Source organism: Anas platyrhynchos, chromosome 2 (genome assembly GCF_047663525.1).
Source record: "Anas platyrhynchos isolate ZD024472 breed Pekin duck chromosome 2, IASCAAS_PekinDuck_T2T, whole genome shotgun sequence".
Taxonomy (NCBI): Eukaryota; Metazoa; Chordata; class Aves; order Anseriformes; family Anatidae; genus Anas; species Anas platyrhynchos.
This window is the reverse complement of record NC_092588.1, coordinates 23,603,364-23,629,704: the sequence shown is the minus strand read 5'-3', so window position 1 is coordinate 23,629,704 and position 26,341 is coordinate 23,603,364. Positions and strand designations below refer to the sequence as shown.

The 26,341-nt window shown below is 40.6% G+C and overlaps 2 protein-coding genes across 4 annotated transcripts; both read right to left on the bottom strand.

Moving 5' to 3' along the window:
- Nucleotides 1-3,850: 3,850 nt before the first annotated feature.
- On the bottom strand, nt 3,851-8,446 carry UQCRB (ubiquinol-cytochrome c reductase binding protein). The gene is made up of 4 exons (XM_027452495.3): nt 8,358-8,446; nt 7,157-7,228; nt 5,189-5,355; nt 3,851-4,093 (listed from the first exon to the last, which is right to left on the bottom strand). Exons 1-4 carry the CDS (start codon nt 8,374-8,376, stop codon nt 4,016-4,018), a joined length of 336 nt encoding a protein of 111 aa, XP_027308296.1. The 5' UTR covers nt 8,377-8,446; the 3' UTR covers nt 3,851-4,015.
- Nucleotides 8,447-10,552: 2,106 nt separating this feature from the next.
- On the bottom strand, nt 10,553-26,298 carry MTERF3 (mitochondrial transcription termination factor 3). Of its 3 annotated transcripts, none has more exons than XM_027452492.3 (8): nt 26,166-26,298; nt 25,539-25,890; nt 23,232-23,384; nt 22,058-22,247; nt 16,203-16,350; nt 14,870-14,941; nt 12,083-12,244; nt 10,553-10,807 (listed from the first exon to the last, which is right to left on the bottom strand). In XM_027452492.3, the coding sequence occupies exons 2-8, from the start codon at nt 25,867-25,869 to the stop codon at nt 10,613-10,615; spliced, it is 1,251 nt and encodes a 416-aa protein (XP_027308293.3). In that variant the 5' UTR covers nt 25,870-25,890; nt 26,166-26,298; the 3' UTR covers nt 10,553-10,612. The 3 variants fall into 3 exon arrangements, with proteins under 3 accessions (XP_027308293.3, XP_027308295.3, XP_038029879.2); XM_027452494.3 differs by lacking the exon at nt 26,166-26,298 and adding an exon at nt 25,943-26,073; XM_038173951.2 differs by lacking the exon at nt 26,166-26,298 and having other exon boundaries at nt 25,539-26,013.
- Between the last annotated feature and the right edge of the window lie 43 nt (nt 26,299-26,341).

Here is a 26,341-nt window from a genome sequence, read left to right as displayed (position 1 = left end):
TGGCCTGACACCTACTCCAGCACCACCAACACTGAGGTCCTGGGCAAGCCAAGATCTATTCAACACCGCAGCATTTACAGAACTTTACTTGAGGAAACTTGCACCTCTGCACAGCCTGCAGAGGAGTTTGGGGAAACCGAGCTCTGGGATCAGGCCCAGTTCTCCAACGGTACTTAGATACTAACCCAAACAGTTTACAGCGGAGATAGTCGCCTAAATATTTTCCAAAATCTCAGTCCTTTGGGCCTTAGACTAGCTGGAAAAGAGGCTGAGAAGTGAAGTCACTCAAGGCACTCAGCTGCATACCAGGAGGGACACCGAGTTCCAGCTCTGGTCTCACCCCAGAGCAGCGGTGGTGCAGGTTGCATCTCCCTGCCCTGCCCTTACCACGGCCAAAATTTCAGCCCACGAAAGCTGATGGCACAACAGCACTGCGGTGAAACCCTTTGGATAATCTTTGACTTCTGCTACCTAGAGAGAAAATGCTTCAAGTAGGAATGTGTTTAGCATAATAACGCTAAAACAGTTCCATCGCAATGACAAGCATGATGTTTCATCAAAATTCTTAGGAGATTTGTATCTGCTGCAGCTCTCCTTTGGATGGGAGTTGGATGTAAAACAAGCATATGTTTCTCGTTACAGAGCTGCAGAAAAATCCATTGTTTCTTGGTTGACTGATGTGAAATTTAAAGAAATCGGTCTGCCATAACAAACACGATCTTCAGCAATCAAAACCTATTCATGTATTTCACTATGTATTTAATCGAAGAACTTCAAGTGAAGTGAAAGTTCACTTAAAAATTACGAAAATTAATTCAAGCTAGAACTGTCAAACTGCAGGATTAATATTATTAACTGGGACTTTCTTAATTTGACACAAATAATTCTGATGTGCCTAAAATGCTGTGAACTTAAGCTAGAAAAAGATCCCAGTGATGTAAGAAATCTATATAGAATTCATATTAATTAAGATCAAGGTTTCAAAATCAGGTCTGGAAACTCAAGACATACACTGCTGCCTTGTGCATTATGATATGACCACAAGTTACAGGTTCATTTTTTTCCAGTAGGAACCCCTTTTTAAGAGTACTTTTCAATCATTTTCTGTACACAGCACAACCTCAAGTGCCACACTCTGCACAGGTCACAGAAGTATCAGCTGCTGTATTTCTACGCTTAGCATCCTAGGAATGAGGAAGGTCTTTTTCAACTCAAATTCCTCACGAGATTTGCTCCCAGCACTACCTCCTGTAGCATCAGTGGTGTGCCCAAACGAACACCAATGCTTTTGTCTGTTCTGTTTTTCAGAACAGAAATACTGAAATGAGCTGCACTAATGCAGATGGAAGTCGGAGATCACTGAATAAAGTGCCTTGCAGAGTATTACAGAGGAACTTCATGACAGAAAAGCTAGTTCTCCAGAACAGAATGCTGTTTTCTTCTTCATCAGACTATCTACCTATCAGTGCTATCAAGCTTTTCCTTAAAATTAGACAATTTTTCAGATTGTAGGGTTTTGCAGCCAGGGGTTCACACTCTTCACAGACCAGCACACAGCCTACACCAGAAATGTGGCAGGACACAGCTGCACAGGTGGGATGGAAGTGTTGCAAGGAGATTATAGATACATGGATTTCCCTCCTTTTATTATTTATTTATTTTAAACTGTTTTCCAAGTTACTCACCTGCTAGCTGGTAGCACAAGCATCCAAATCCTACATGATGTATTCTAGATAAGAGCTTGTTCTCTAACATCAAACTGCTACAACTCCTGGTTCCAGCGCAGAGGTCCCCCTTTCACCCTGACCTGCTCCCTCCCTGTTTCACATTATTTTTAGATTTTCTTAAATGTCTCAAAGAATACTCACCCATCATTGCCAGAAAACCAAATACATTTTCCTTTCTAATATTAAACTGAGAAATAAGCTAACAGTCTTCACTGAACTCTTGAAAAATACTTCAACAGAAAACTTCTGTACAGTATGGGAACTTAAAACTGATTAATCCACATCAGAAGCATCTGAAAATATGCCTAAATGGAAGCTGTCAATCTCAGCTAGTCAACAGGCAAGCTTTGACACTGCTTCCTTTTATCTCCTCCCCTGAAACTGCAATAAAGACCACTTGGGAAGACTTTTGTTAACCTCCACCACTCGCCTCTGACTCTTGAAATACGATATACGACAGTAAAGAGGTCGATGGTTTCAGAAGCATGATGCCAATTGGCCCTTGGATGCTTGGCACCTTCCACAAAGGTCAGACTATTTTCAAGTGCTTGTGGCCAACAAACCCCTTTTGTCTACCCCAACTTATTTTTGAAAACTTTTGAACCAAATTAACCTTAATCCAAACCTATAGTCAAATAAACAGATACGGCCTTTCTACAAAACTGTGGCTTTTCATAGAATTTTGACCAGTTATGCCCTTCAAATGCTCCTTCCATTAGATAATTAAGTTCTCTATTATTTAATAGCTAATGAAGTAGTTCTAATTCCACTAGGAAAAAAAAAAAAAGTATTCTAATAATTCCATACAACAGAATTGTGGAACTTTCAGGTCCTGTCTGTCTCTTGAAGAAAATTAGGAAGTTCTCTAAAACCCATCAGCAAATGATGTATATGCTTCAATGGTAAGATTTTGCTATAAGAGGTGAAGGAAACCTCACATTCTTGATGTAACTTCCACACAATTTTTTCAAGGAATATTGGTGATGCAGATATTTCTGCAGCATTTTGCTTCACCATACTGTGAAGTGTTGAAATAAATATTTCACCTAGTAATCGCTCTACCCATTTTAAAAATGTAAGCAACTGAAGCAAGCAGATAAGACGAGTCTGAGTCATGACCAAAGCTAAGATATGGATTAGAATGAATGGAAGCTATTTGGTTATATATTAATCCAAAGGTACAGGCATGGTTTGCTCCAAATTTATGTATTTTTTTTTTTAAACTGTTCTCTAGCTTTTGGTCCTCAGATTACTGCATTTGGTTTACAAGCATGCATAATAAAAGAGATATTGTGTTACTACTGCACAAGATTGTGCACTCCATATTGAGGGATATAAAAAGCCTTAAATTTTGCAATTTGTGTGCAACACCAAAGACTGTCTCAGAAATAACACTACTGTTATACTATGGATGACCAAACTCAAGGTCTTCAGACAGCAATGGCTGGTACTTTCCACATACAGCTGAATTGTTTCCGTGTTGAAATAGGGCCCAAGCTCTGTGGATCTTTATTGTTATTAAGTCTGTTAGCATCATGGTTTAAAGTAATTGGTGCGACTCACTGTAAATAACAACATGCTCTAGGCCAAGAAAAAAAATACATGGGATGTTAATTATACTGTAGAAAGCACATCAGCTTTTTAAAAGGATAAAATCAAGATGAAATGAGACAGTCATCAAGGTTTATATGAAAATAATCTTACAAGCATTGACAACACACCTGGTATAAAGAGCTAGTAAAATATTTCCTGATTTTATGATTAAGGAACCATTTACATTTGTTATTAATGAAATAAGTACGTGCCTAGATACACAGGATATCACATGCTGCTATCTCATGACACCACTGTCATATCAAACACCGGTCCAGTATTCTCATCTCCAGGGAGAACTGGTGACAAAGGAAACAGCACCCCCATTTTAAGTTAACAGAGCAACTAGCAGCAGCAGCCCTGGGCATTTCTTACCTTACCCTCTAACTGCAGGAAACAGCTGCACTCTGAAAAGAGTAAGAAGCTGGAATGAAGACTGCATACCATTAAACTAATATGTAATGTATATGCTCATAGGAAAGATTTGAACATTAGCCTGTTAGCATTTACAAAGAAGTCTTCCAAGGAGATTTTATACTTTGACACGTTTATTTTAGTTGGATGAACAGAACCCATGAACAAGCTGAAACAAGTATTCCTTCAGCTTCACATTTGCCTCCCTGAAGACTTCAATAACCAAATGTTTAGAGATATCAGAAGTATGTGGACATTCGCATGAAGTAGTAGTTCAATAGTTATTTTTTGTTCCATGCTTCCCTTTCAAGCCGTTCACGGATTACTTCTTTAAGGTATGGTTCAAGATAATGCTTATCCTGAAAAAGAAGAGAGTATTTAAGATTAGTTAACTTCAACTCAAAAGGGAGGTCCAGAAACAACTCAAACCATCCTACGGATTACTTCTCTCTCATTCTTCCTCAGATTTGGCTACAAACTAATCTACAGAGGGGGAAAAGAAAAAAAGAACTATACCACTCACTCTGAAAGGGTAAGCTTGTCATCTACCAAGTCTGCAACGACAAACTCTAATGCAACCACTGCTAATTCTTAATGCTTCCCCAACATTAACAAGTCAAACGATGCCTTCAGCTATAACTTCATATTTTTTGACAAATATCCAAGCGTGCAAAATCCACTTTAAATTTTCCTCACACTGCAGAAGCTTATTTTGAACTTAGCTTCTAAACAGCACTGCAAATTCAAACATAACACCTTGTCTGTGCATAACTGCAAATCAACTGCTGCTCAAGCAACTTATGCAGTCAATACCAAAATATGACCAAGAACACCACAAGAAACAACCTCTGCTTCTATCGAGAAATTAATGCTCTTATATTATTTTCCAGTCCAAAGTTTAGTGAAAAATTCCTGCCAGTTGATTTGGAGAAAGTTGAAACAAGCAGTAACGCAAAGTCTGAATTATTCCACTACAAAGAAACATGTTAATTGAAAATAAAAATGAAGGTGTAGCTTGATTTGGTTTTCAAATTACAGCAATACATTTATTTTAATACAAGGCTTTCCTTTAAATTATTGACATTTTCATAAATAAAAACTTTGGCTCAAGATTTTGTACAAAACCAAGAAACTCATTCAAAAGAATTTCCAAGCCAGTTAGAGCATACTTCCTTACTTGATAGCTTAGAATATTTCATCTGAATATAGAAGTGCTATAGTTTTGAGCTGTAGTTTAAGCCTTTGTCATCTTGAGCAAAAAGATTTAATTTCCAATGTTAAAATACAGATTTTTAAACAGCATTTAAAAGCTGTGTTTTTCAGAGGTATACCATGAGATGCACACATTATAAATAACATGTAAACATGCATCTCTTCAAGAGACTGAACATCCCAATGACACTACAATGATCAGTCCTAATGACCTCCACCTTGAGGCTACTCCATACACATACCTCTTCGTATTTCACCCACTGGTCTTTCGGAAGGATCTGATGTTTCAGGCTTAAGTCGAGTGCTCGCTTTATGCGAAACATTCTTTCATTGTAAAGATCTTCTGGAAGTCTCTTCAGTGCTTCTTTTACATCATCATCTTCATAGAACGTATCATCTCGCATTAATCCTGCACCAACGATATTTTACATTATCACTGAGTTGATGTTCCTAAGTAAGATTTAGGACCAACACAGGTGTTTTTGCATAACATGGACGTAACACTTAAAACGCAAAATTTTGAGGAAAAAAACAAAACAAAACAAAACAATCCAGGCAAAGAGAACCACTAACTGCTCACAGAGAACAAATTGTGAATGCTGACATTCACGTACTCTATTTAATTGCTCTTGCTCCTTTTCTTAAGAAGGAATATGGAAAATCGATATTTGATTTAATGTATTTCATAATATTTTGCATCATCTATGCAGAACAGTAACTATTCAGGATCTGATGGGTGGACTTTTGTTCACTTTATTTCATATCCTTGATTTCAGATGACTGTCTAGGCAAAGGGTTTAAGAGCTGATTCTGTTGTGGCCAGTCAACTGCAGATGTGACTATTTCAGTACCTAAGAATTATTGTCTAAGCTCCAGTGAGGATAATGCCTCGATCTCCATCAGGTCCAACAAGCAAAGGGAACATGAACCTACTGATTTTTTTTTGTGCCTGAGTTTCCACTTCTTCCCTCCATCAGAACATAGTTCAGGGAGGTGTAACTAGCCTTCTGACAGCATAAGGAGATACCCACACTGTTTTTAGAGTGAAGAATTTCTGAAATTTAACCAATCCTGCTTGAAATTTCAGTATTAGTAACAAAGCACAAAATGTTACTTCTGTAACATTTTAAAATTGGTATAGATTACAAGTGCACACCTACTGCCTTGAGGTTAAAGGTTTTGCTCTCATGTGACCAAGTTGGCAGGAGTCTCACAGTAAAAAACAAATTTCCTTTGAGTCATATATTCTTGAAAATACAAGGCGTGGTTTTACAGTTTCTGTTTAAAGGCACAATATACATGGCTGCTAGTTTAACCACTAGCTTTCAGTCACATTCACAGAAAATGGAACAAACGTATTAATGCCATCAAGAATGTCAATGGATAGATACCACTTCAGCTCTAGAATTGAGTGGTCAAAGAATAAACTTTAGTTGTTCAATTTTCTTTTTTCTTTCTATCTTTCCTGGGGCAGGCAAGTAAACTTCTTTAAATCATGCCCTGAAGGTGCAGCCAGTACTAGTAACAGTCTCTGAATATTCAAATTATCTTGTCATTCAAGAACAGTTCTGCAATCTCTATTGTTGAAACAAACTTGGTAATAACAAGGGATGAATTAATAACAATACCATTAAGGCAAAGCCCTTTACTTAAGGAAACACTATTTTTACAGCCACTTTCCCATTATACAGGCCAGAGACACAGCAGCTCAAGTTACAGTGATACAAAGTGCAAAAATAGCTAAATCCTTTTATACAGGTTGGATGCTTTGCACAAGTAACCCAGACAGACCAACTGCTATTAGCAGCAATCTCTCCAGTTTGGAATGCAGCCCTTGGGAAGGTACCAAGATTAGCAGGTACTAACCCATGCAATTAACTTGGTGGGGAAAAAAAAATAAAGAATCAAGCTTTCAGGACTGCTTTCTGGAATTTTTTCAAGGGCTCCAACTTAACCTTAGTTGTTACAAGTTATTTCACTGAAAAGGGGAGCAAACACAGAAACAACAGAAGAGAAGTCACTGTCTCATTTCTAGGTAGCAGTCACCGGTGACTGAAGTTGTTGATAACTTTTTTCTTGAAAGAAAAGTAGTAGCTAACATTAATAAAAAGACATGCAACAAATTGTGCATCCAGACACCAGTTATGAACCATAACTAGATGAAGGACTGTTAACCTTGCAAAGTTTCTAAGGCTTAATGAAACACTCACCGAGCTTGTTGAATCCAGCCGCGTTGTAGTACCACTTGCGGATTCTGTCGATCAGACGGCCACCTCCTGAAACTGAAAGTGACTGCCATCAGTCGGGGAACACGACAAAATGCAACCTTACACACTGCTATGACACTATTTGTTGACTTTGTTCACGTACAGTGACGAAACACCACGTCAGGTTTGGACTTGAGCATGTATGACCAGGCTCCTCTGCTTTCCAGTATTCTTACACGGATCCTGAGCATACAGCACGAGTGCTTGCTCCATACAATATTCTGACCTCTCTTTCACTCTATTTAAACATTAGAGCACTTTAAGACTTGGAACACTGCTAACAATTCATCCCCAAACACATCAGCAACAGCTTTAAGCTCCATAACTTTCTTGAGCTAACACCACAGTGTTTACCGCCCTGTTTCTCAAAGCCTTTACCTAAGTTTCACAGCTCTCATTACGGGTTAATGCGATTTCAAGACCAGCACATTATGTTGTTAACCTTCTGCTCCCCTCGCCCATTACTTAAATACTATTCCAGACCTGCTTTTCCAAACAGCTGCCAAAGTCAACGGGAAGGTCAACACTGAAACCTCAGAAGAATCGTTGGCTTTAAGAAGGAAAGGATGCAAAATGCAGGATACTGATCTAGCAGGATACTGATCTTTTCCTAGCTGTGCTTTTGGATATAAAAGGAGGGTTGGTTGGTTGTGTTTTAAGTGTAGTTAAATGCTGTTTGGTACCAAATTAATATAACTTGACGAGGGTCTGGAAAGGTGAAAACAGCACAGTTCAGGCAATGCGGTGAACGCAAGGTTATATTTTATGACTTTAAGTGGGCTGCCTTATGAAGACAATCCAGAAAGTCAGTGCTATGTGTAATAGCAGCACACTATCAGCATGTCGCCTGGTCATACTTCGACCTTCACATTTTACCTGAGAAGCAACCACACCACACGAACCGAGCCTGAAGCCGCTACTTACCACAGAACAGTTTGGGTTGGAATAGACCTTAAAGCTTAAAGCCCACCCAGTCCCAGCCCCCTGCCATGGGCAGGGACACCTCCCCCCAGCCCAGGCTGCCCCAAACCCCATCCAGCCTGGCCGTGAGCCCCTCCCGTGACGGGACACCCGCACCCTCCCCGGGCAGCCCCTGTGAGCGCCTCAGCGCAGCCCCTGCCCAGCCGCCCCCTCCCCCGCTCACCGGTCGCCCTGGCCGCCATGTTGACCTCGGCGCGGCGCGCTGCCTGCTGGGGGGCGCCCGGGGCGCATGCGCGGCGGGGCGGGCTCGATCCGGGCACGGCCGTGAGGGGAGGAGCGGGGCGGGGGTAGGGGGGGCAGCGTCCCGCCGGTTGTCCGTGAGGAAACGTCCCGCTGCGCTCCTAAAGACAAAAATAAAAATAAAATAAAGAAAAAAAAGTTGGTTTATAACAGCAATCTCGTCACACCAGGCAATTTGAGGTGGCTGAGGCTCGCAGCAGCACTCAGGGCGCCCTTCAGGCAGCCGCTGCCCGCAGCAGGAGCGGTGCTGTCGGAAATTTCTGTCAGCTTGCAGCCAAAAAGTATCTGATACAACTCAGAAAAGCCTTCTCCTCCCTCTCCTCTTTTCTTTTAGCACTTCTCTCGGTTGTCTTTCTTCACGGTGTTTCTGGGAAGCTATTTTGGCATAAGCTCACACAGTTAGCATCTCAAGGAACCCCTTTAGCTCTGGCAGCGGTGTTCTTTTTTACATCTAAATTAAAAGCTCAAAGTTTAAGAAATCCCATTTCATATGTATTCTGTAATGGGTAATGGTTTATCATATGCTAATAGTGCTCAGGGCAGCCAAGTAAATGCAAAACCAAACTAATTTAGTGTTATGAACGCACACGTTTTCTGTAATCATTACTCTTACTAGATTGTAATAGTTTATTAGCGTTTAATATTTAAAATCTGATCTTAAGTTAGATTTAGATCCTTGGGTTTGAAAGGAAGGAGTGGGGAAGGGTTCAGCCAGCCCATTTTCAGCCACCACTTCAGCTGGTATTTGTGCACCTCCAGCAGGAGCAGCCAACGCGACAGAGGATTCAGTGATCGCTGTGATCAGAACAGGAACAGGAGAGCATCATGACAGACACACAACACAGCTTTTTCCTGCATTTGAAATGAAGATACTCTGCTAAATCAACCCATATACTGCTTATCCTGATACTATTCCTTACCTTGGGTGGTGTTGAAATTCAAATTTTAATTTTTATTCCGGGTAAAAGTCCCAGATTGTGATGCTGAGAACTCTTCTCGTTCTTTAAACTGCACTTTAACGTTACTGTATTCCCCCCTGATTAGGGGAATTTAACCTTTTGCATTTTATTCTGCTATCTGCAGTCAGAATCTTCAGGCTTTTACTCCTGTGGCCCAAATGGGTATTTTAAGTTCCAACACTAACCTTAAAAAAACGACAGTTTAATGAAATAAAAAGCTTAAATACAAAAGACAACATCTGGATTTCAATTTCCTGACCTATTTTAACTGAAAGAATAGTTTATTGTTTACAAGTTTCTATTAGTTTGCATTTGTGCAAAGTTAGTTTCTTCACTTTGCCCAAATACACTGTGAAACATTTCGTAACTCTGTGTTAACGTGGTTTATTCACTGATAATATTAACTACTTTTAATGCTCCCACAATTTCTATTTTACTTCAGTTATAACTGAGCAAGATAACTATCAATTAAGTACACATTATAGCTTTTTTTTTTTTTTGTGCACAGTTGGTTACTTCTATACTAAAGCCATACAAATCACATCAGGGTGGAGTAAAACTGCTTCAGCCTCTCAACAGTGCAAAAGCGAAAAATGACTTAAAACTAGATGTGTCCCTGAAACCTAGGAGGAGCTTTTCTTCTTATAATTTGCCTAAATTCAATTTGCCTAAATTTCAATTTCTGTTATATTTCAAGCCTAATTTCACTGTATAGCTTTTAGGATACTAACTTCAGCAGCCAGCTTTACAAGGAAACACTTGGGTAACCTGTTGAAAAGCACCTTCTTTTATAATGGGCTTCACGTGTCATACTGTACTTCTCTTTACTGTATAAAAGAACAAATAACATTACTAGCTCTTAAGATGACTGGGGAAAAAATAAAGTGATTAACCATTTTTTCCATCTCCCAAGCTTCTGAAGTTATTGAAAGAAAAGAAAAATCACCTTGATTTACTTTTGTTAGCATGCTCCATCATTCATACTGAATTAAGAGTTAGCAATTAATTACAAGGATCACATCAATAAAAATGAACATATACTTACCTAATCCTTTTAATTCACCATAAAGTTACCATATGCCTTTACATCCTACAAGTGTTTCATAAATAATGATGACTTAAACAAATAATTAAAAAAGTTTGAGACCATAAAAGGGAGCATTTTTAAAAAATGTTTATTTTACAACTTTATTCTATTCCTTTCTACATGTGTTAATAATTAAATCGTTTTTAAGAATTTTTCAAAGTCCTGTATAGACGCTTTGGCAATCTCTGTACAAAACACCTCATCCGGCAAGGATACTAGCTGGTCCAGAGAGATGTAGCTGGGTTTTGCTGGGTCATACTGGGCTCTTCCCAAAAATGTAAGAAACTTGTGCCTCTCTTTGATTCGTAATAGCTTTGCGTTGAAAACCTAAAAAAGAAAAAAAGGGGAGAATGATCAAAATCTGAAATTTAGACTACCTGAAACAATCTAAAAAACAAGAGCATTTTTTAGACAAACTAGGGATCTAGCAAGAAAATATTTTACATCTTTTTCCCCTCATTTATGTCAACCATAAGGTAGGTTGTATTTAAATACAAAAATGACAGGCTCAGCTGCCCTAGTCATGTCATGAAACTCACCGGTTTTGAAGATGACTCGGAAGAACAGAGAAAGGAAAGACTGACCACACCAACAACATAGAGTGGAAGAAACTAACCACTTACTCTTCCGAAGAGAGACCATAAATAATGAGGTGAAGCACCACAAAGCCATGATAAGACAATTGAGAAGGAAGTGAACAGGACTTGTGATCATTTACAGGTAAAAAAAGGAGAAAAGTGAGACACAGACTGAAGTTACAGAAAGCACTGGTGCTAAGATATGTTAGATACCAAGATAAGTAGCCAAAATCCAGACGAGGAGTCATATTTCCCCATACAAGTTTGGCCTTTTAGCCAGTTTAATTAGAATCAGTTAGTACTAGCTTTAGGAAGAGCATTGTTGCAGTTTGGAAGTAGCAATTTATACTTTTTTTTTTCCTTGTAAGAAGTTAGAGTGACTGCCTGTCAGTGCTTGATGAAGTGAGAAATACTTTGAACTTCAAGTTTGTGAGGAAATAACTTTAATGAGAAGATGGAACAAAAATCATCAAAAAATTCATTTATTTTCACTGTTTATTGCTGCAGCAGAAGAAAGGTCAATCTAACCACATAAAGGATAAAACTTCTTTGCCTTTAAACTACATTTTCAGATCTTAGGATGTACAAAATTTAATTTTTAATTCGGCAAACATGAAATAAATGGTTATATGTTTATCCTGTTTACTGAACAGATCCTCTGCACAATTTGTCTTCTTTTCATGTCTCTACACAGAAGATTTCAGGACAAGGAATCCCTAAGCTGCTATTAATTCTCTTTTATGAATCCAAAAGAGACAGGCATGATTATTTCTGTCAAAAACTTAAAATTGACCAGACTCGGGGGCTGGGAGGGCACATACACAAGGGAGAGAAGAAAGGCACTTTTACACTTGAATACTCAATGGTTGCTGACTTGTTAATAAAAGTCTTCCCAATTAAAGTAAAAGCCACACATAAGTTGAAGAATTGTGTGTCCTGCATACAGCAGGCCTCCACTTTCACCAACCTAGTGAAACAGTGATGCACACAACACCTACAACTTATGCCCGGATTAACAGCTCACCTGAGGAAAGCGAGTAAGCATGTGGTGGGGAATGCCCATGATGTTGTGCAGGTAGTCAAACGTCTGTCGGAGTCTCTTTCTGTTTGCAGTTAAAATCTTGGGGGTTTTATACGCTATCTGTTGAATTTCGTTACGTTGAAAACCAAACTCAATTTGACAAACCTGAAAGAGAGTAGAATTTGATTTTCCAAAGTCAGCTACAGGAAACAGCTTATTTTAACATGCCACTGAAATAAACTTAGGCAAAATTCTTCTACCCTTTGTCACACGGCAATATGAACGCAAGCCATATCATCATCTTCCAGTTCTCTGAAGTCAGAGAGTTTAAACTGTTTGTCGTCCTGCATTAAAGTGCAATTTGCTTATGGAGTATTCCTGAAGTTAAGACGGCTTCTGTGAATGCTATCTATTTTTCAGTTTGTCCAAGATATCAACAAAAACGCTTGTGTCTCAGTACACATAGCAGTTGTGAACACAAAAACTCTCCCCTGAGAATCCTTCCTAAGTTGAACCTGAAAGAGTTGTATAGAATATGCAATGTATTCAGTTTATTTTACAGTTGGTTCATGCCTAAAGTAAGATGTCTTTTTCAAAGACTGCCTTGACTGCAATTATGGTTTCCCAAAAGGAAAAACAAAACAGATTTTTTCAATAAAATCATGAGAACTCCTCCCGACACGCAGGATGGCAAGCAGTTCACTGAGTTGTTGAGAAAGGAATTCAGCATAGAAGAGTGTCTGGTAATTCAACCATTTCTTCTATCCTCCAGTGACATTTACAAGGAGCTTGTTTTCCGTCATGAATTGGGTGGGCTTGCCAGGCAACACAGCCAGACTTTCAAATCCAGCTCAGGTACTTCTTCACAGCTGGCACAAAGATGGTGCTTTTGTGTGTCCAGTTTGATGTGCCAAGACCACTCTCTTCCAGGACTGCCTGGCAAAAGCAGAGGGAAGGGCACGGAACTAGGTTTTGAAGATACTGTAGGATTTCCAGGCCTTTACAGGCAATTGTTTCTAGAGATGACTTTAATCAGGTCTTTCGACTCCTGACTCTTCCTTAACTGCTTTATAATATTTGTGTATCACAAGGAACACTAACCGACTACGATGGCATTCAAGTATGCAGAGATGTGTTTGCACTGTTGTGATGCCTTCCACAGATCTGAGTTAGCAGGGGGCAGCTTACTGCAGTAAGAAATATGACTGCAAATAAGACTTCTTGTTAGATCAGTGGAGCCATACAGCTGACCCCACTGCAGTTGACTGTGGCGAGTCCCTTTGCCTTTTCTTTTCTACTATGTGAAACACTTTCCTCGACATAAATAGTGAGCTCAAGTGTAATTTGCTTTGATTGCACTCAGATAATATATTTAATACTCAGTAGCTACACCACGTATGCTAATATCCTTACTGTGCAAGTCCTAGCAATGATCAACACACCCTACATGATTCCCACAACAGATGGTGGTAATGCAAACTTTCCAGCTTTACCCTCTCAATGAATCTCTAATTGTGCTTGAAGAGACCTTTGGAGGATGGAATATTCTATCCTTGAGCTTGCTTAGTCCGTGATTGGTATCTTTTGACAGCCAACATGAGCTGCAGCCTTTATTTCCAATTAGCAGCCCGCTCAGTGAGGGGTAGCACCAAATCATTCCTGAAGCGTTGTTACAGGGTTATGCTTTGAGAATGCTGCTTGCTCACGACCAGCTTAAATCACAGAGGTCTGACTTCAGATTCTGAGTCAGAAACATCCAGCTTCCTGAAAAAACAGAGCTTCTAATTATCAGTAGATTCAGATATCAAGGACTTGAAATTCTTTCTCCTCTCTTCATAACATACGTTAAAAATAAGGATGCTACACTTTGTATTTCCTTGCAGATAGGCAAGATAGTCAGATAGAACTGAGAGTCTCAAAAAAACACATTCATCATAATATATTGAATCCCCAGCCTGTGGAAACAATGTTCATTAAAAAGAAAGCAGTATTAATTGGAACAGGCTGTTACTTTCCAGTCTCCTCCCTTACCACACACACACATTTCAGATTGCAAGATTCCCAGTGCTTAATGGTTTCAGAGCAGTGAGTCTGTGTGAAAATTATATATTTTAATTCATAGTTATGCATTATAGGATAATGGGACTTCTCAATTTGTTAGACTACATCATGCTGTTTGGCCTAGCTGGCTTTACAGCACAATAATTAAACCAATACACAGTTACATTTTCAAAGGGGAAAGGAGTCCCTGTGGGTTTGAAGTTATTTACCCAACAGTTGTTAATAACGACCATCTGCTATCAGACAATAGGTGTCAAATGCACATTTTGGCAGACTAGCTACCTGCCAAGAGGAAAATAATCAAACGCACATTTCTTGCTCCTAAATCCTCATGAACAATTCGAGTTAGCAAAAAAACATAGTAATTAAGGAAAGGAAAAAAAAAAGGGAGAGAGCAAGCCCTATTTTTCACTCATTGTAAAAAAAAAACGGGTAACAATTTGTGTCATCAGATAGCAAAATCTGGCAGGAAGGGACCCAGATGAAGTTTGTAACCTACATCAGAATAGAAAACAGAACAAGACATTGTTCCACGTATGCTGTACACTGACTGGCAAACCGCAGAGGAAAAGAAGTGGTCTGACAAAATCCTCAGTTGTTTTCCATCTTCACTAAAATTATTTCATGAAATTCTTTCTGTACAGGATTCTTTTCCAGGGAATTTTATCTTCTGTCAACTCAAACTATGCAGGTACTCAATATATTTTTAACTTCTACTAATAAACTTACCTGAAGATTCTCCTTTACAGGCTCTAATTTGCCAGTCAGTAGCCTTGGCAGACGAATTACCAGATCCTTTGTCTGCAATTAGGGAAAACACACACAAAGGAAAGATTACCATGAAAGTACAGTTGCAAATATATCTGTAAAAAAAAAAAAAAAAAAAGATTTTTTATTTTTTTCCAATTGGAAGAGAGATGCATTTTCACTTGCATTTCATCTTCTCTCTAGCCCAAAGCTGAGTTTGCAGGAAACAGTTATGTATTAAGATGCAAATGTTACCCAAATGTCACGTTAATTTGGAGAACAAAAAATACCATAGCCTCTATAAAACAGATGGGGAGAAGGAGTAAAAACACTCCCCAGAAGTAGATATCATGCTGAAAAGCCCTCTCTCGGTGCTTGAGTTGTTTCTCCCCATCTCTTTAAAGAGAAGTAAACAAAACACTACCTGCTAGAGGCTATAAAAGGATTTTTCAACTGCAGTGCTTTATTTGTCTACTTTGGGATCTAGTAACACCATAACATTATGGCAACACAAGAAATTACTCCACATCCCCTGAGCCATGGGACTACTTGTAATCCACCCTGAGTACAAGGCAGTGACTAAACCCTTTTCCAGAGACATCTCTTACCTCAAGCCTGGAAAGGCCAAGAACAGGCACTGTGACAGCTATGACTCTTCAACTAATAGAAGCCAATAGAAGAACAAACGATCTCCCTTGAAAATTGACATTTATTGCAATCACCAGCTACTGCAGGAAATAACTCACATTGTCCACTCATGCTAAGATGCTTCAGCTGCTAGCTCCTCAACTATCCCAAAGCGTGGTGCTAAATACCTGCTAAGCATGTCACAGTGTGGTAGCACTCTGGGAAACAAAGATTACTCTTGGTGAACTAGCACATGACTTGGCATTCAGTTTGATATTATATTTGCAGATTTGACTATTTAACACTGATGAGTGAAGTGTTACAGTATCTCGAAGAGATGAAGAGAGCCAATTAATCTGCTTCAAGTTAAAAAGTTGCTTGCACCGACAGATTCAGTCCTGTGAACTACTGCAAATAATAAAACTGGGTACAGGCATGCTTCTTTGTCAACATCCTGCAGCTGATCATCTTCAAGAACTGTACTTAAGCATATTCTGAATGCCAGATGTCCTATTACATCTATGGAAGGTTAAAATCATGTTATACCTTCCTGCAATCCTGTGTTACGCTGGTAACATCAGCAGGGCTCGTGGATAACCTGCCAGCACTGCCATGTAAGCATTCGTGTTCTGAGACTTTACAGATGTCATTGACAAGGTACCTAAAGACTTCAGAGTATAGTTTTTACCTTTTTTACACTGAGGCCAAGTTCATTTTTGAAGAAACCCAGTCTGTTATCCAATCTTTCCACTGAAAACAACAGCAAATATGGAGCTCTTGAGACCATCTGAGCAATTTCTGCGTTACCAAATTTTTTTGATTTTAGGTAAGCCACTCTAGAAAGAGAACAAAAACAAAATAAAAATCTAGTGATGAAAATTTTATTGCCTCCATTTATTCAGTACTCGCTTAAATTCCTCAGTGATATCTTATAAACGGACAGATGTTCTAGCATTAACATGCAACTCTGCCAAAAATAATTAGGGGGAAATCTGCAGTTATCATAAAAGCAAAATACCATCCCTTCCAATTAATTAGAAGTAAAATAAACCTCAGAGCAGAATGTCAATACCGAAGACAGATTTTAATTCCTTCCAGCTGTACTTAAGCAGATAACTATGTTAACCTATATTTAACTACCAGCCTGTCTCCTAGATTGCAAACACATTAATAGATCATCATAGGGTATGGACAAGAAGATATACACAGCCTCTTGCTATTTTAATCAATTCCATTTCTACTGCTGAAAGAACAGAGTACTATACCTCATACATCCCTGTTTTGCCAATAGCACTGGAGGAGAAATATCGTACAACAATGCCATCTGTAGAGACATTGTCCAAAGAGACATTTCTAAATCAGCTGAAGTTACTTTGGTTACCATAGGTCCCTACTTTTCAGTCACTGCTCCAAGGATTTAGTCACAAAACATCTGGTTGTCAGAAAGGTGAAGGGGCTGACTACAGTTTTTATGTTTAACAGATCTTTCTTTCTTTCCAACTCAAAACTTTTTCCAATTTCTATTGAATTCAGTGAAAGTGAAGTCCTACTTCAAGTACTACTTACAACAGATTATTACCATAGCTCCCAGGAAAAAAAAAAAAAAAAAAAGGAGGAAAAATACAGCATATAAAAGAGACATGATTAACCCATTTGCCACCATTTACAAAAAACACACTGCTATGTGAAGAGGTTCCCTTTGGTTACAGATGATCAGAAACAGAAGTACTTGTTATCAGATGAACTTTGGGCATACAAGAACTGATTTCATCTGACTAATTAAGATACTGCATGGACTGGAGAACATTCTGCAGAAGTAGATACTCAGCAAAAGATGCTTGGTCGTATAGTGGGGGAAAAAGGCTGTGTGTTAAATTACATCTTGTTGAGAGAAAAAAGTAAAATACTTTCTAGTACCTTCTAGCCACTACAACCTCCCTTTCTTTCCACAAACCCTGAAAAATGAAATAACCGTAAGTGAAAAAATCTCTTCAGAGAAGATAAAAGAACAACGTCTAGAGAACCAATTCCTAACTGAGCAGGTATCCCAACACAGAAGGTAGCAGCCTAGTCTCTAGACAATGCTGATGGAACTGGCTACAGAAACCTGAGAGACACAGACATCAGGAGGGGGAAGAAATACAGGATGCAAAAATAAACAATTGCCCCTTCAAAATGTATCCCGTTATGTTTTGAATGAAGCCATTTGGCTATGCTGTTCTTCTTCCATTCCATTTTTCGAGGACACAACTGCCAAGCATTCTAGAAACAGAGCTAAATGAGCAGATAAATAATAAAAAAATCTTTTGGTTGTCCTAATTCCCTTACTTTATCTCCGGAACCAGTCATTAAGATTCACACTTGAAGCACTTCTCTACGACCTGAAAAGGCAAGAAGTCTCAAAGAGGGACAGCAAGATCATAATCAGCTGACTCTAGGAGATGGTATATCAGAGAAGAACAGTCATTCGCTCTGACCATGGCTTGAGATCGCTCTGTGAGCATTGGCACCAAGGTCAGCCCTCATTCTCCTACAGCAGTCAGCAGTTGTGTGTAGCATGTTAGCAGTTCTAAGTCATCATTAACAACACCGTAAAAACAAAGCATCTGGTGCAGCTGCAGTGCAGACACTGATTTGCAACTGTCAGAATTGTTATGAGTTATGGAATGTTTTGACTTTTGCAGTGTTTATCTGAAGTCAAATGCCAAATCTATTGAAATTTGTGTTTTGTTTCCTGGCAACACGGAATCCACAGCAATAAAACATTCCAGAGTGATGTAACCAATACCGTGTCCATCTGCAGGGAAGCGTTTATGCGAAGGTGATACTCAGCTTTCAAAGACAGCTATCTGAGCCACATTCACCCTCTGCAGCACACTTACCTTAGAGATTACATTAAACCATTCATCAATGCCGAAGCAAGATAAACTTACTGAAAAATCAAGCTGTTGAATAAGAAGAAATTGGATTGTACCATTCAGCCCTCATTTTGCTAACTACATAGTGACACAGGACAGTCACAGAAGAACAAATCTGACTTCACAGGTGAGTTACGAAGCTTATCAGAACAAAAACTACACTCTTCAGGAGAGTACAGGCAACTCAGACAATCTCAGCTCAGGACTACTGCTGAAAAATCAGCAACTTTCATTCTGGATGCTGTTTCTGAACGGCCACTTACTGAACAAAAGGATGGAATGGAGGAGAAAAGGAAAAGCCAGGTCTGTGTTAGACCTCAATCTGCTAGTATACCTGTTTCCAAAAAGCTGTATTTTCAGATTTCTGTCTTGGACAGCTACTACACACAAAATCTAAGCAGGCAGCCTTTCTTTTCTGGATTTTCTAAATACCAAGATATCTTGAATTCATTACAAAGCATGTAAGCACACACACGAGTTGTTCTGCAAAAGAAGAACTGAATTAATGCAATGCCTAACGTAATTTTGAGAATACGTGTCCATTCTCCTGCATTTTTTTCTGTAGTCAACACACCTAATGAAAGCATGTATCAGAAGAATGAATTAATTCCATTTCACAATCTGTTATTAAAAAGGTACAAAACAAGCAAACACAGCTGAGTAAAGAAAGGTAGGATGTCTATAACTACAAAAGAAACCAGTACAGTACACTCCTATAGTCTAGAGCTGGTACCTTGAGTATCTCCTATCTTAATGTGATCCCACCTGCCAGAACCTAGAATGAAACAGTAAAGCAAAGGAATGAAGAGAAAACATTTGTAGCCATAAACCAAAAAGGGAAAAGATTGGAACACAGTTACACGCTACCACATTGGCCTTGTAGCAGGAACATGTGCATGAAAACATACGCTCCAAACCTATACTCAATTATTTCATATAAATGAAGAATTAAGGAGAACATTTTTTGGGGAAAAAAATAGATTATTACAATGCATTATTTTGAAGATTTTAAATTCAGGATATTTAACTTTTGGAAGGATTTTGTTTAAAAGTGAAGGATTTTCTGCCACAGATACAAACTTTATCTTTGAAGTTCTGCAAATAATCCTCCAAAGTTAACAGCCCCAAAATACTGAGAACAGGCTTCAGTTACAACTGCAAGACCAGCATCAGCACAGGTATCTCAGCCACTGCAGTATGAAGCCCAGCGCCCTAATTTAAACCCGGTGCACAAACAGTTGAAATCTTTGTAAAAGCAGCCAAGGTGCACACGCGTGTGGCAAAACACAATGGTTGATTTCAGACATAAGAAGAATGAATTGCTGCCATCAGTAACATTTTGGACCCTGCCAGGCACACAGCTCCTCAATATTCTTGTTTTACCCACCGTAAGTTACCCCTTCAACTCAGCTACACATTTATAGAGCTACTTAAAACAAACAAACAAAACAGTATTATCCCATTATATCTTTAGATATATGCTCAGACAAAGAATTGGTATTGAAATAATGGCCACTGAAGACAATGTTCCACTGTTGGCAGAAAACAAACAATACTACTGAACAGCTTGATTCAGGCAACACTAAAACCAGTGAAATTAACAGTGGGACTTCAGTTTACGACTGACACAAATCACAACTTTCTAAATCAGGCTGCTGGAAAAAAAAAGGAGTATGTGCATACATCTATCTGATTTCCTCACTGCTTACTTTCAGTCAAATAGCTAGTATATTCAGAATGCAACATGTTTTAAGTAAGTGTTCTCTAGAAAGTCAGACTGCAATACACAGATCCTAAATCTAAGACACTGAAAGAGACTAGAGAGGACTAGGAGAGAATGGTGCAGAAAACAAATGTTTGACAGTAAATGGAGAAAACAGCTTGTTTCTCTTACAGTTTCTGAATAAAGGCCCATAAACACAATGATTTTTCTTAAAAAAATAAACCATTCCACCTCTGGGGTTTTTGGTAAACACATATACACATGAAGAAGCTTTTTAAAAAAACAAACAAACAAGAAAAACAAAAACAACACATCAGCAACAAAAAACACCCCAATTCCAAAAAGCAGCTAACTACATAAGCCTTGGTTTAAGACATGAGATCTAAAGAGACTGGCATTCATCCTTATGCACATACAATCTTGAATGACACCAAGGGACAGTCTAGTGCAACACAAGTGGGAACACACAAACAATGAAAATTGGTTCCCGGTAGTCTTGCATTCAGTTTGGGCTGGACAACAGGAAAAAAAAGGCACCAAAACACTGTGCTGCTATTAAAATTGAGCACAGAAATGATCTGCTCTGCTTCTTTTACTGCAGAATCCACAAAGGAAAACCATACAGAATACGGTTTTGAAGCTTGATTGACAGAAGACAAAATCCATGCCCAGTCATCAGTATCTCCCCATCTGCAGATCACTACATGCGCAATCAACATCTGACAACAACAGTACAAAAAAAAAAAAAAAAAGAGGTTTACATTGTTCTCCAACTTCATGGAAGCCTCAGGGAGCATAATTTTGGAATCTAATGTGACGTTGGTAAAGCAAGTGGCCTAGGATGGCAAGCTGCTTCTTCTGCGGCAGAGACAGGAACAGACATTTTAGCCTGAACAGCCGATCTTTGCACCAGTGCTGGACAGGTAAGTAGGACACCAGAAACTGCTGCAGGGTGAGCACAGGCACGTATGCACACGGGTAGCCTGAGAATTGCACCTGACGAGCAGCAGCGATTGCCTCCATCTCCAGACACAGCAGACACAAGGAACCTCATTCTGCAGAAACCCTTTCTTTCTGTGCAACAGTAAAAGTTGCTGCCAGCCATGTCTTGGCCTCCCCCTCTTAACCCACAAATGTCAAGGTTCCTCATGGAAGGACTAAAAGAGGTGTGTGCCTTGATACCCAGCAAAGGGTTGGTCAACTCAGGTATCTTACTCCCTGATCATAGCACTACTGACCATTCCCACTATACCTGCCCCACAGCTGATGCTATCCAACCTCTCCTGACAGCTTCTTGCCTACTGCAATCCTTGCTCTTCAAAATTGATAACTGTCTTGCCATTGCAAGCCAGCCTGCAACATGATTCACTTAACCAACAGTAGACAACAACTGCACGGAGAGAGGTGGCTGAACAGCCCCACACCCAAGAGTTAAGCCCATTCAAGTACTTGGCCTGATGCATTCCCAAGACATCCTTACAGAGGGATAAATCAAGGCACGAAATCTTAGATAATGTGTATTCAAAGGGCAGTCTCCTTGGTGAGTCAGTTCCAAGCTGCTACCAAAAGAGATAGTCTTACTCTGTTTCTTCTCCTTTCCGAGGTATGTTTCTTCTCATCCTTTGTATGGAAACTAACAGCACACAGCCACACACCTCACAAATCTGACTGCAAACTTAATAAATTCTGGTAATGGTCAGTTTTCAGATGGATCAGGGGGTTGACTCGACTTACAACACCGCTACCACGTTAATGCTGACTGATGATAAAGGAACACGGAGCCAAGGGACTGAGTGAGGAAGTAAGCAGCCACAACGAGCGTTCAGACAGACTTACAACAACTCCAAAACTACATCTTCAAGGCCTGGGGCTTAACATCCTGTTGCTACGTAAAAGGCATACCTGGTTTCGAGAGCTTCCAGATCTTCACCAAGGATGTACGGATTTTTGGTCAGGAACAGTCCCAGCTGATTGTCTTCTACACCCACATCCTTAAGGAACAGGAGTATTTTTTTTATATCTTTCTCAAAGTCCAAGGTCAGTAAGAGCTGACCTGCCTTTTGACGTTTCTCCACTTGGGATAAGTCAACTCCTACAACAAATAAAACGAGATACTGTTTTAATTAAACACAGACCTCATTCCCTATAAATGTTTCAGAAATGCATGCTGATGTTTCTAGGACTATTCTTTTTTTCTTCATTTATTTAGCATACTTTGATTGCTTAACACAGTAAGGTCATGACACCTCCTATATGATGGAGGTATTCCAGATAAAACAAGCAGATTGGTTTCAGACTTTTGCTAAGATTATTTTCCGAAGGATGACATCTCCAAGGAATCCTGCACGTGAGGAATCGAACACACCAGTACGTGCCACACGCAGTGACCTACTCTTGTCTCACAGAAGCATCTGTACAAGGAATTCCTAACTCCGCTATACCTGGGACAATTTTGCAATGAGTGATTCACACACCAATTTCTTACTGCACAGTGCCAGATCTCCCCATCACAAACATTTGTTTCACCAGCTTTCTGGTATTCCTTGTGCTTTTGGGAAGCGAGGAAGAAGCCAGCAGCCTCGGACTCAGCTATCTTTCTTGCACAGTCCAAATGCTTTTTGATGAAACCTAAAGTTCTCTCCCACCCCCTCATTCTTTCCTCTTCAGTCTACTGTGCCCCACTTTTACAGTTCTGCATAGCAATCACTCTCCTTTCTTCCTGGAAGGGAGAGCTGCAGTATCTTTTGCAGCAAATTAAAAAATCATTATCCAGCCTGAATTAAAAGACCAACCAACGTGCACAAAGTGCTCCCTACCTCCAGAAGTTCTGGGAGATACGCTAAGGGACTAGAGCTAGGCAGCCTTGTCTCTAACTAATGCAGCATTCGGTAAGCCAGACCACCTTTTCTCTTTTTCCATTCACCCTGCATAATGTTCTGCTGCCTGTAGCAATAGTCACTGCTCCTATAGCTTGAAATTTTCAAATTTACAAAGCCATCACTAAGATCAAAGCACAAACTACAGGAACTCCAAAGCTCCAGGCACAAAGAAACCACACAAACAAAATCACGCATACCTAGCTGGACAAGCTTTGTTAGTGTTTCTGAGTGATCAACATAATCTCGGAGCGTGGAAGACTGAAGGGGAAGAAGTGGGTCCGCAAGGATCTGCACGGCTTCTTCCTCAGAAATCTCCTCCAAAGCAGATGAAGGCGGAACATCATCCCAGTCTAGGAAATAAACACAGAAGAGCAAAGTGCATTTTGTGAATGACGAAGCTGTTCCCTTCAAACCCTACGCAGATCTTTGAATCCATTTCAAAATGCAAGAACACTCTGCAAGAGATGAACAGCCAAACTATTGCTGTGTGAAAGCATATGAAAACAGGCTCTGCTCCCAGTTTTTGCTTCTGGAACACTGCCTTGCCACTGCCCATCAAGTCTTGCTCACATGGCCAAATCCAAGCTTAGCCCCTACGTAGCCTGCCTTTGGTCTCCCAGCTTGATCACTGCACACAACAGATCATATCACCTTCTTGAAAAGTCTTCTTTCATGCCTCCACAGATTTAATCTTGCCTGATTACATCCAAATCAAAAGCTAACACAAAGATTTTTCATAGCCTGATAAGCGCACCACCTGGCTCCTCCTCCAAATTCAATGCTTGAGCTGCAGTTGTTTCTGACCTTCAAGGCATTCCACAGCCAACTCCAACTGAGCCATCTTGTCTTACCCGTTACGGGATGGCTGCTGACTGCCACCAGCTCTGACAGCCAAAGAAACAGAGCTCTGCCTACTCATTAAGGTTTCCAAGTAAGCATCATTATATTTGCTTCCACTTCAGTGTGTTCAAAGTCACAGAAACTCTGTCTTTTTTTGAAAAAAAATCTCTAAACTCATTTATTTTTCCACTGACAGAAGCTCACAGCACACAGATCAAGACTGCTGTCTTGCAGGCTGACCACTAGCATTCACCTCAATGGTCAAGCTGATCACCCGTACTAATTATAAACTCCTCAGGATGGCAATTTTCTGTGTCCTGTTCCTTAGCACAATGACTTCCTAGAAACTAAGGTGACGCTCTTCTGTGTTGAAAACACAAAGCTACACCTGAACAAGAAGTTCCAAAACCAGCAGGAAGATCCTGATGTTCTAGAAAAAGCTGCATAGACTAGCTCAATTATTACAGCTCTTACCACCTTTTTTTTCTCAAAGCCTCATTAACAGAAGCACAGTGGAACACTTTTAGCAACATTAACAGCTTAAACAGTAATAACAGCTCTCTATGAATTTGTATGCATATGAAGCATTTCCCTTCAGAACCAAACCAAAACATACCAAGGTCCATTCTGGCAGCACTTTTTTGCTACCTTTTTTTTGTTAGACATGCATTTTTTGGCCGCTCCAAGTTCTTTGAATCTATTTTCCTATCAGGAAACAGGCCTCAAATGATTAAAAAAATGATAAAACCAAACCAACTATGTCTCTCCCATTATGCACTGCCAACTAGGCAAATTGCTCCACGCACAGCAGTAAGTCTGCCTGAGGATAAAAATCTGGCACGTAGATCAACTGTGTCGCAGGTGTGGACACATACAAGCTGGCTGACCTGTCAGCTCTGGTGCAGCACTGTTTCCAGAACCAGCTGCAAAAACACACAGACCTCAGCTGCAGCTCAGAGCCACCCCAAAAATAAGCTCTGTAGGATCCAAGCTGGCTGGACTCAAAGCCGAATCTGAATATACAGGACTGCTTAATAACTCCAGATCAAGTTTCCTCAGCATATGGTTCCTAAAACCATTTTGCAGAAAGTGGAATACGTTATAATACGATATAAATATCTGAGTAAGGATAAAAGAATGCCACTCTGAAAATGCTTACTGGAAGAAAGCGATGCTATTTTGTCAGGGCAACAACACCACAGAGACCTCGCATCTATCTGCCTTCCCTCAGCAGAGGGTTTGAAGGAGCATTTCCCATCGTGACAGTTCTTAAGGAGGCTTCACCCTCTGCTGCCTCCTGTTGCCCATTCCTAATCATCCTGGAACACCCCTCAGGCGTTGGGCATCGATGTGTGAGCTGCTTCGGGAGTGGCCTCCCTGACACCTGCTCAGCTACTACAAGTAGTTATGAGAAGCTCCTTAGTTGGCTGCTCCAGACTGAGGTTTCTACCCAGCATGCTGTATTTTATTTTAGCTCAAAGGTACTCTTTATAGGCTAGGGCTATCACAGAAATTCTATGTTAGCTATGGGGCAAAAGCTAAGTGAAAGTCATGAAATTCAGATAAGTATTTTAATTAAACTGGACAAAAAAAAGAGAGCCAATGGCAACACAAGAAACATGACTTGAAGATTAATAAGAAAAGGTATCCTCAAGGCCTCTTACCTTCACACAGTATTTCTGTGTTCAGGTCAGGGATTGTTTCTGGTTTCACTTGTTCCTGTTTTACTGGCAACAAATGACTTTCCGGTGAAGACGAGGATCCATCCTGGGCACTGGCAGCCTGCGAACAGTTCTCTACGGCTACGTATCTGTACGCCTGCCATCCCCACGGAAGAAAGCCGCGTCTGGAGGCCAGCAGAGCCAGCGGGGCAGCCCCTTGCCGTGCCTGCACCGCCTCGCTGGAGCTCCTCAGCCTCTGCAGGGCCGATAAGCGGGCTCTTTGCAGCCAGCAGCAGCAGCAGCAGCGGGCGGCCGGCCGGGCCCACAGCGCCATCCTCCACCTCAGCCGGGCATCCTGCGGGGAGAGAAGGGGCAGAAGGAGGAGGAAGAGGAGGAAGGCCGATTACCCCCTCACGGCGCCCGCCGCCCCCCGGGCAGCCATTTTAGAGCTCCGCACACCCCACGAACCCCCCCAGCGGAGGGCTGACCGCCTCCACAGCCACCGAGCTCGGCATGGGAGGGGGGCGAGCGCAACCGTTGGGGGGCGTTAACGGCCTTTAGGGACCGTTGGGAGCCGCTAACGGCCGCTGGGGACCGTTAACGGCCGCCGCGGCCGCGCCGCCGCCTCACCTGCCCCTCTCAGCGCCCTCCTCCCCACACGGCCCGCGTGCTGCCGGCGGAACCATCCCGCGGCAAGCAGAGGGGTGTCCGGGAGCGGAGGGGACGTCCCATCGCCTGTAAGAGATAGGGGGAATCGCTCCGTCTCCCCCTATTTCTCCCGATTGGTCTCGCCCTCCCCCCGGCCG

What these genes read in the sequence shown, in the direction of transcription:
- UQCRB (XM_027452495.3), bottom strand. An exon ending in GGCTGGATTCAACAAGCTCG is followed by an intron (nt 5,356 to 7,156) that starts GTGAGTGTTTCA and finishes TCGTTGGTGCAG; the next exon opens with GATTAATGCGAGATGATACG. An exon ending in AGTGGGTGAAATACGAAGAG is followed by an intron (nt 4,094 to 5,188) that starts GTATGTGTATGG and finishes CTTCTTTTTCAG; the next exon opens with GATAAGCATTATCTTGAACC.
- MTERF3 (XM_027452492.3), bottom strand. Translation starts at nt 25,869, where the DNA reads ATGGCGCTGTGGGCCCGGCCGGCCGCCCGCTGCTGCTGCTGCTGCTGG. An exon ending in AACAAAGCTTGTCCAGCTAG is followed by an intron (nt 22,248 to 23,231) that starts GTATGCGTGATT and finishes TATTTGTTGTAG; the next exon opens with GAGTTGACTTATCCCAAGTG. An exon ending in TTGGCCTCAGTGTAAAAAAG is followed by an intron (nt 14,942 to 16,202) that starts GTAAAAACTATA and finishes CCCTAATTGCAG; the next exon opens with ACAAAGGATCTGGTAATTCG.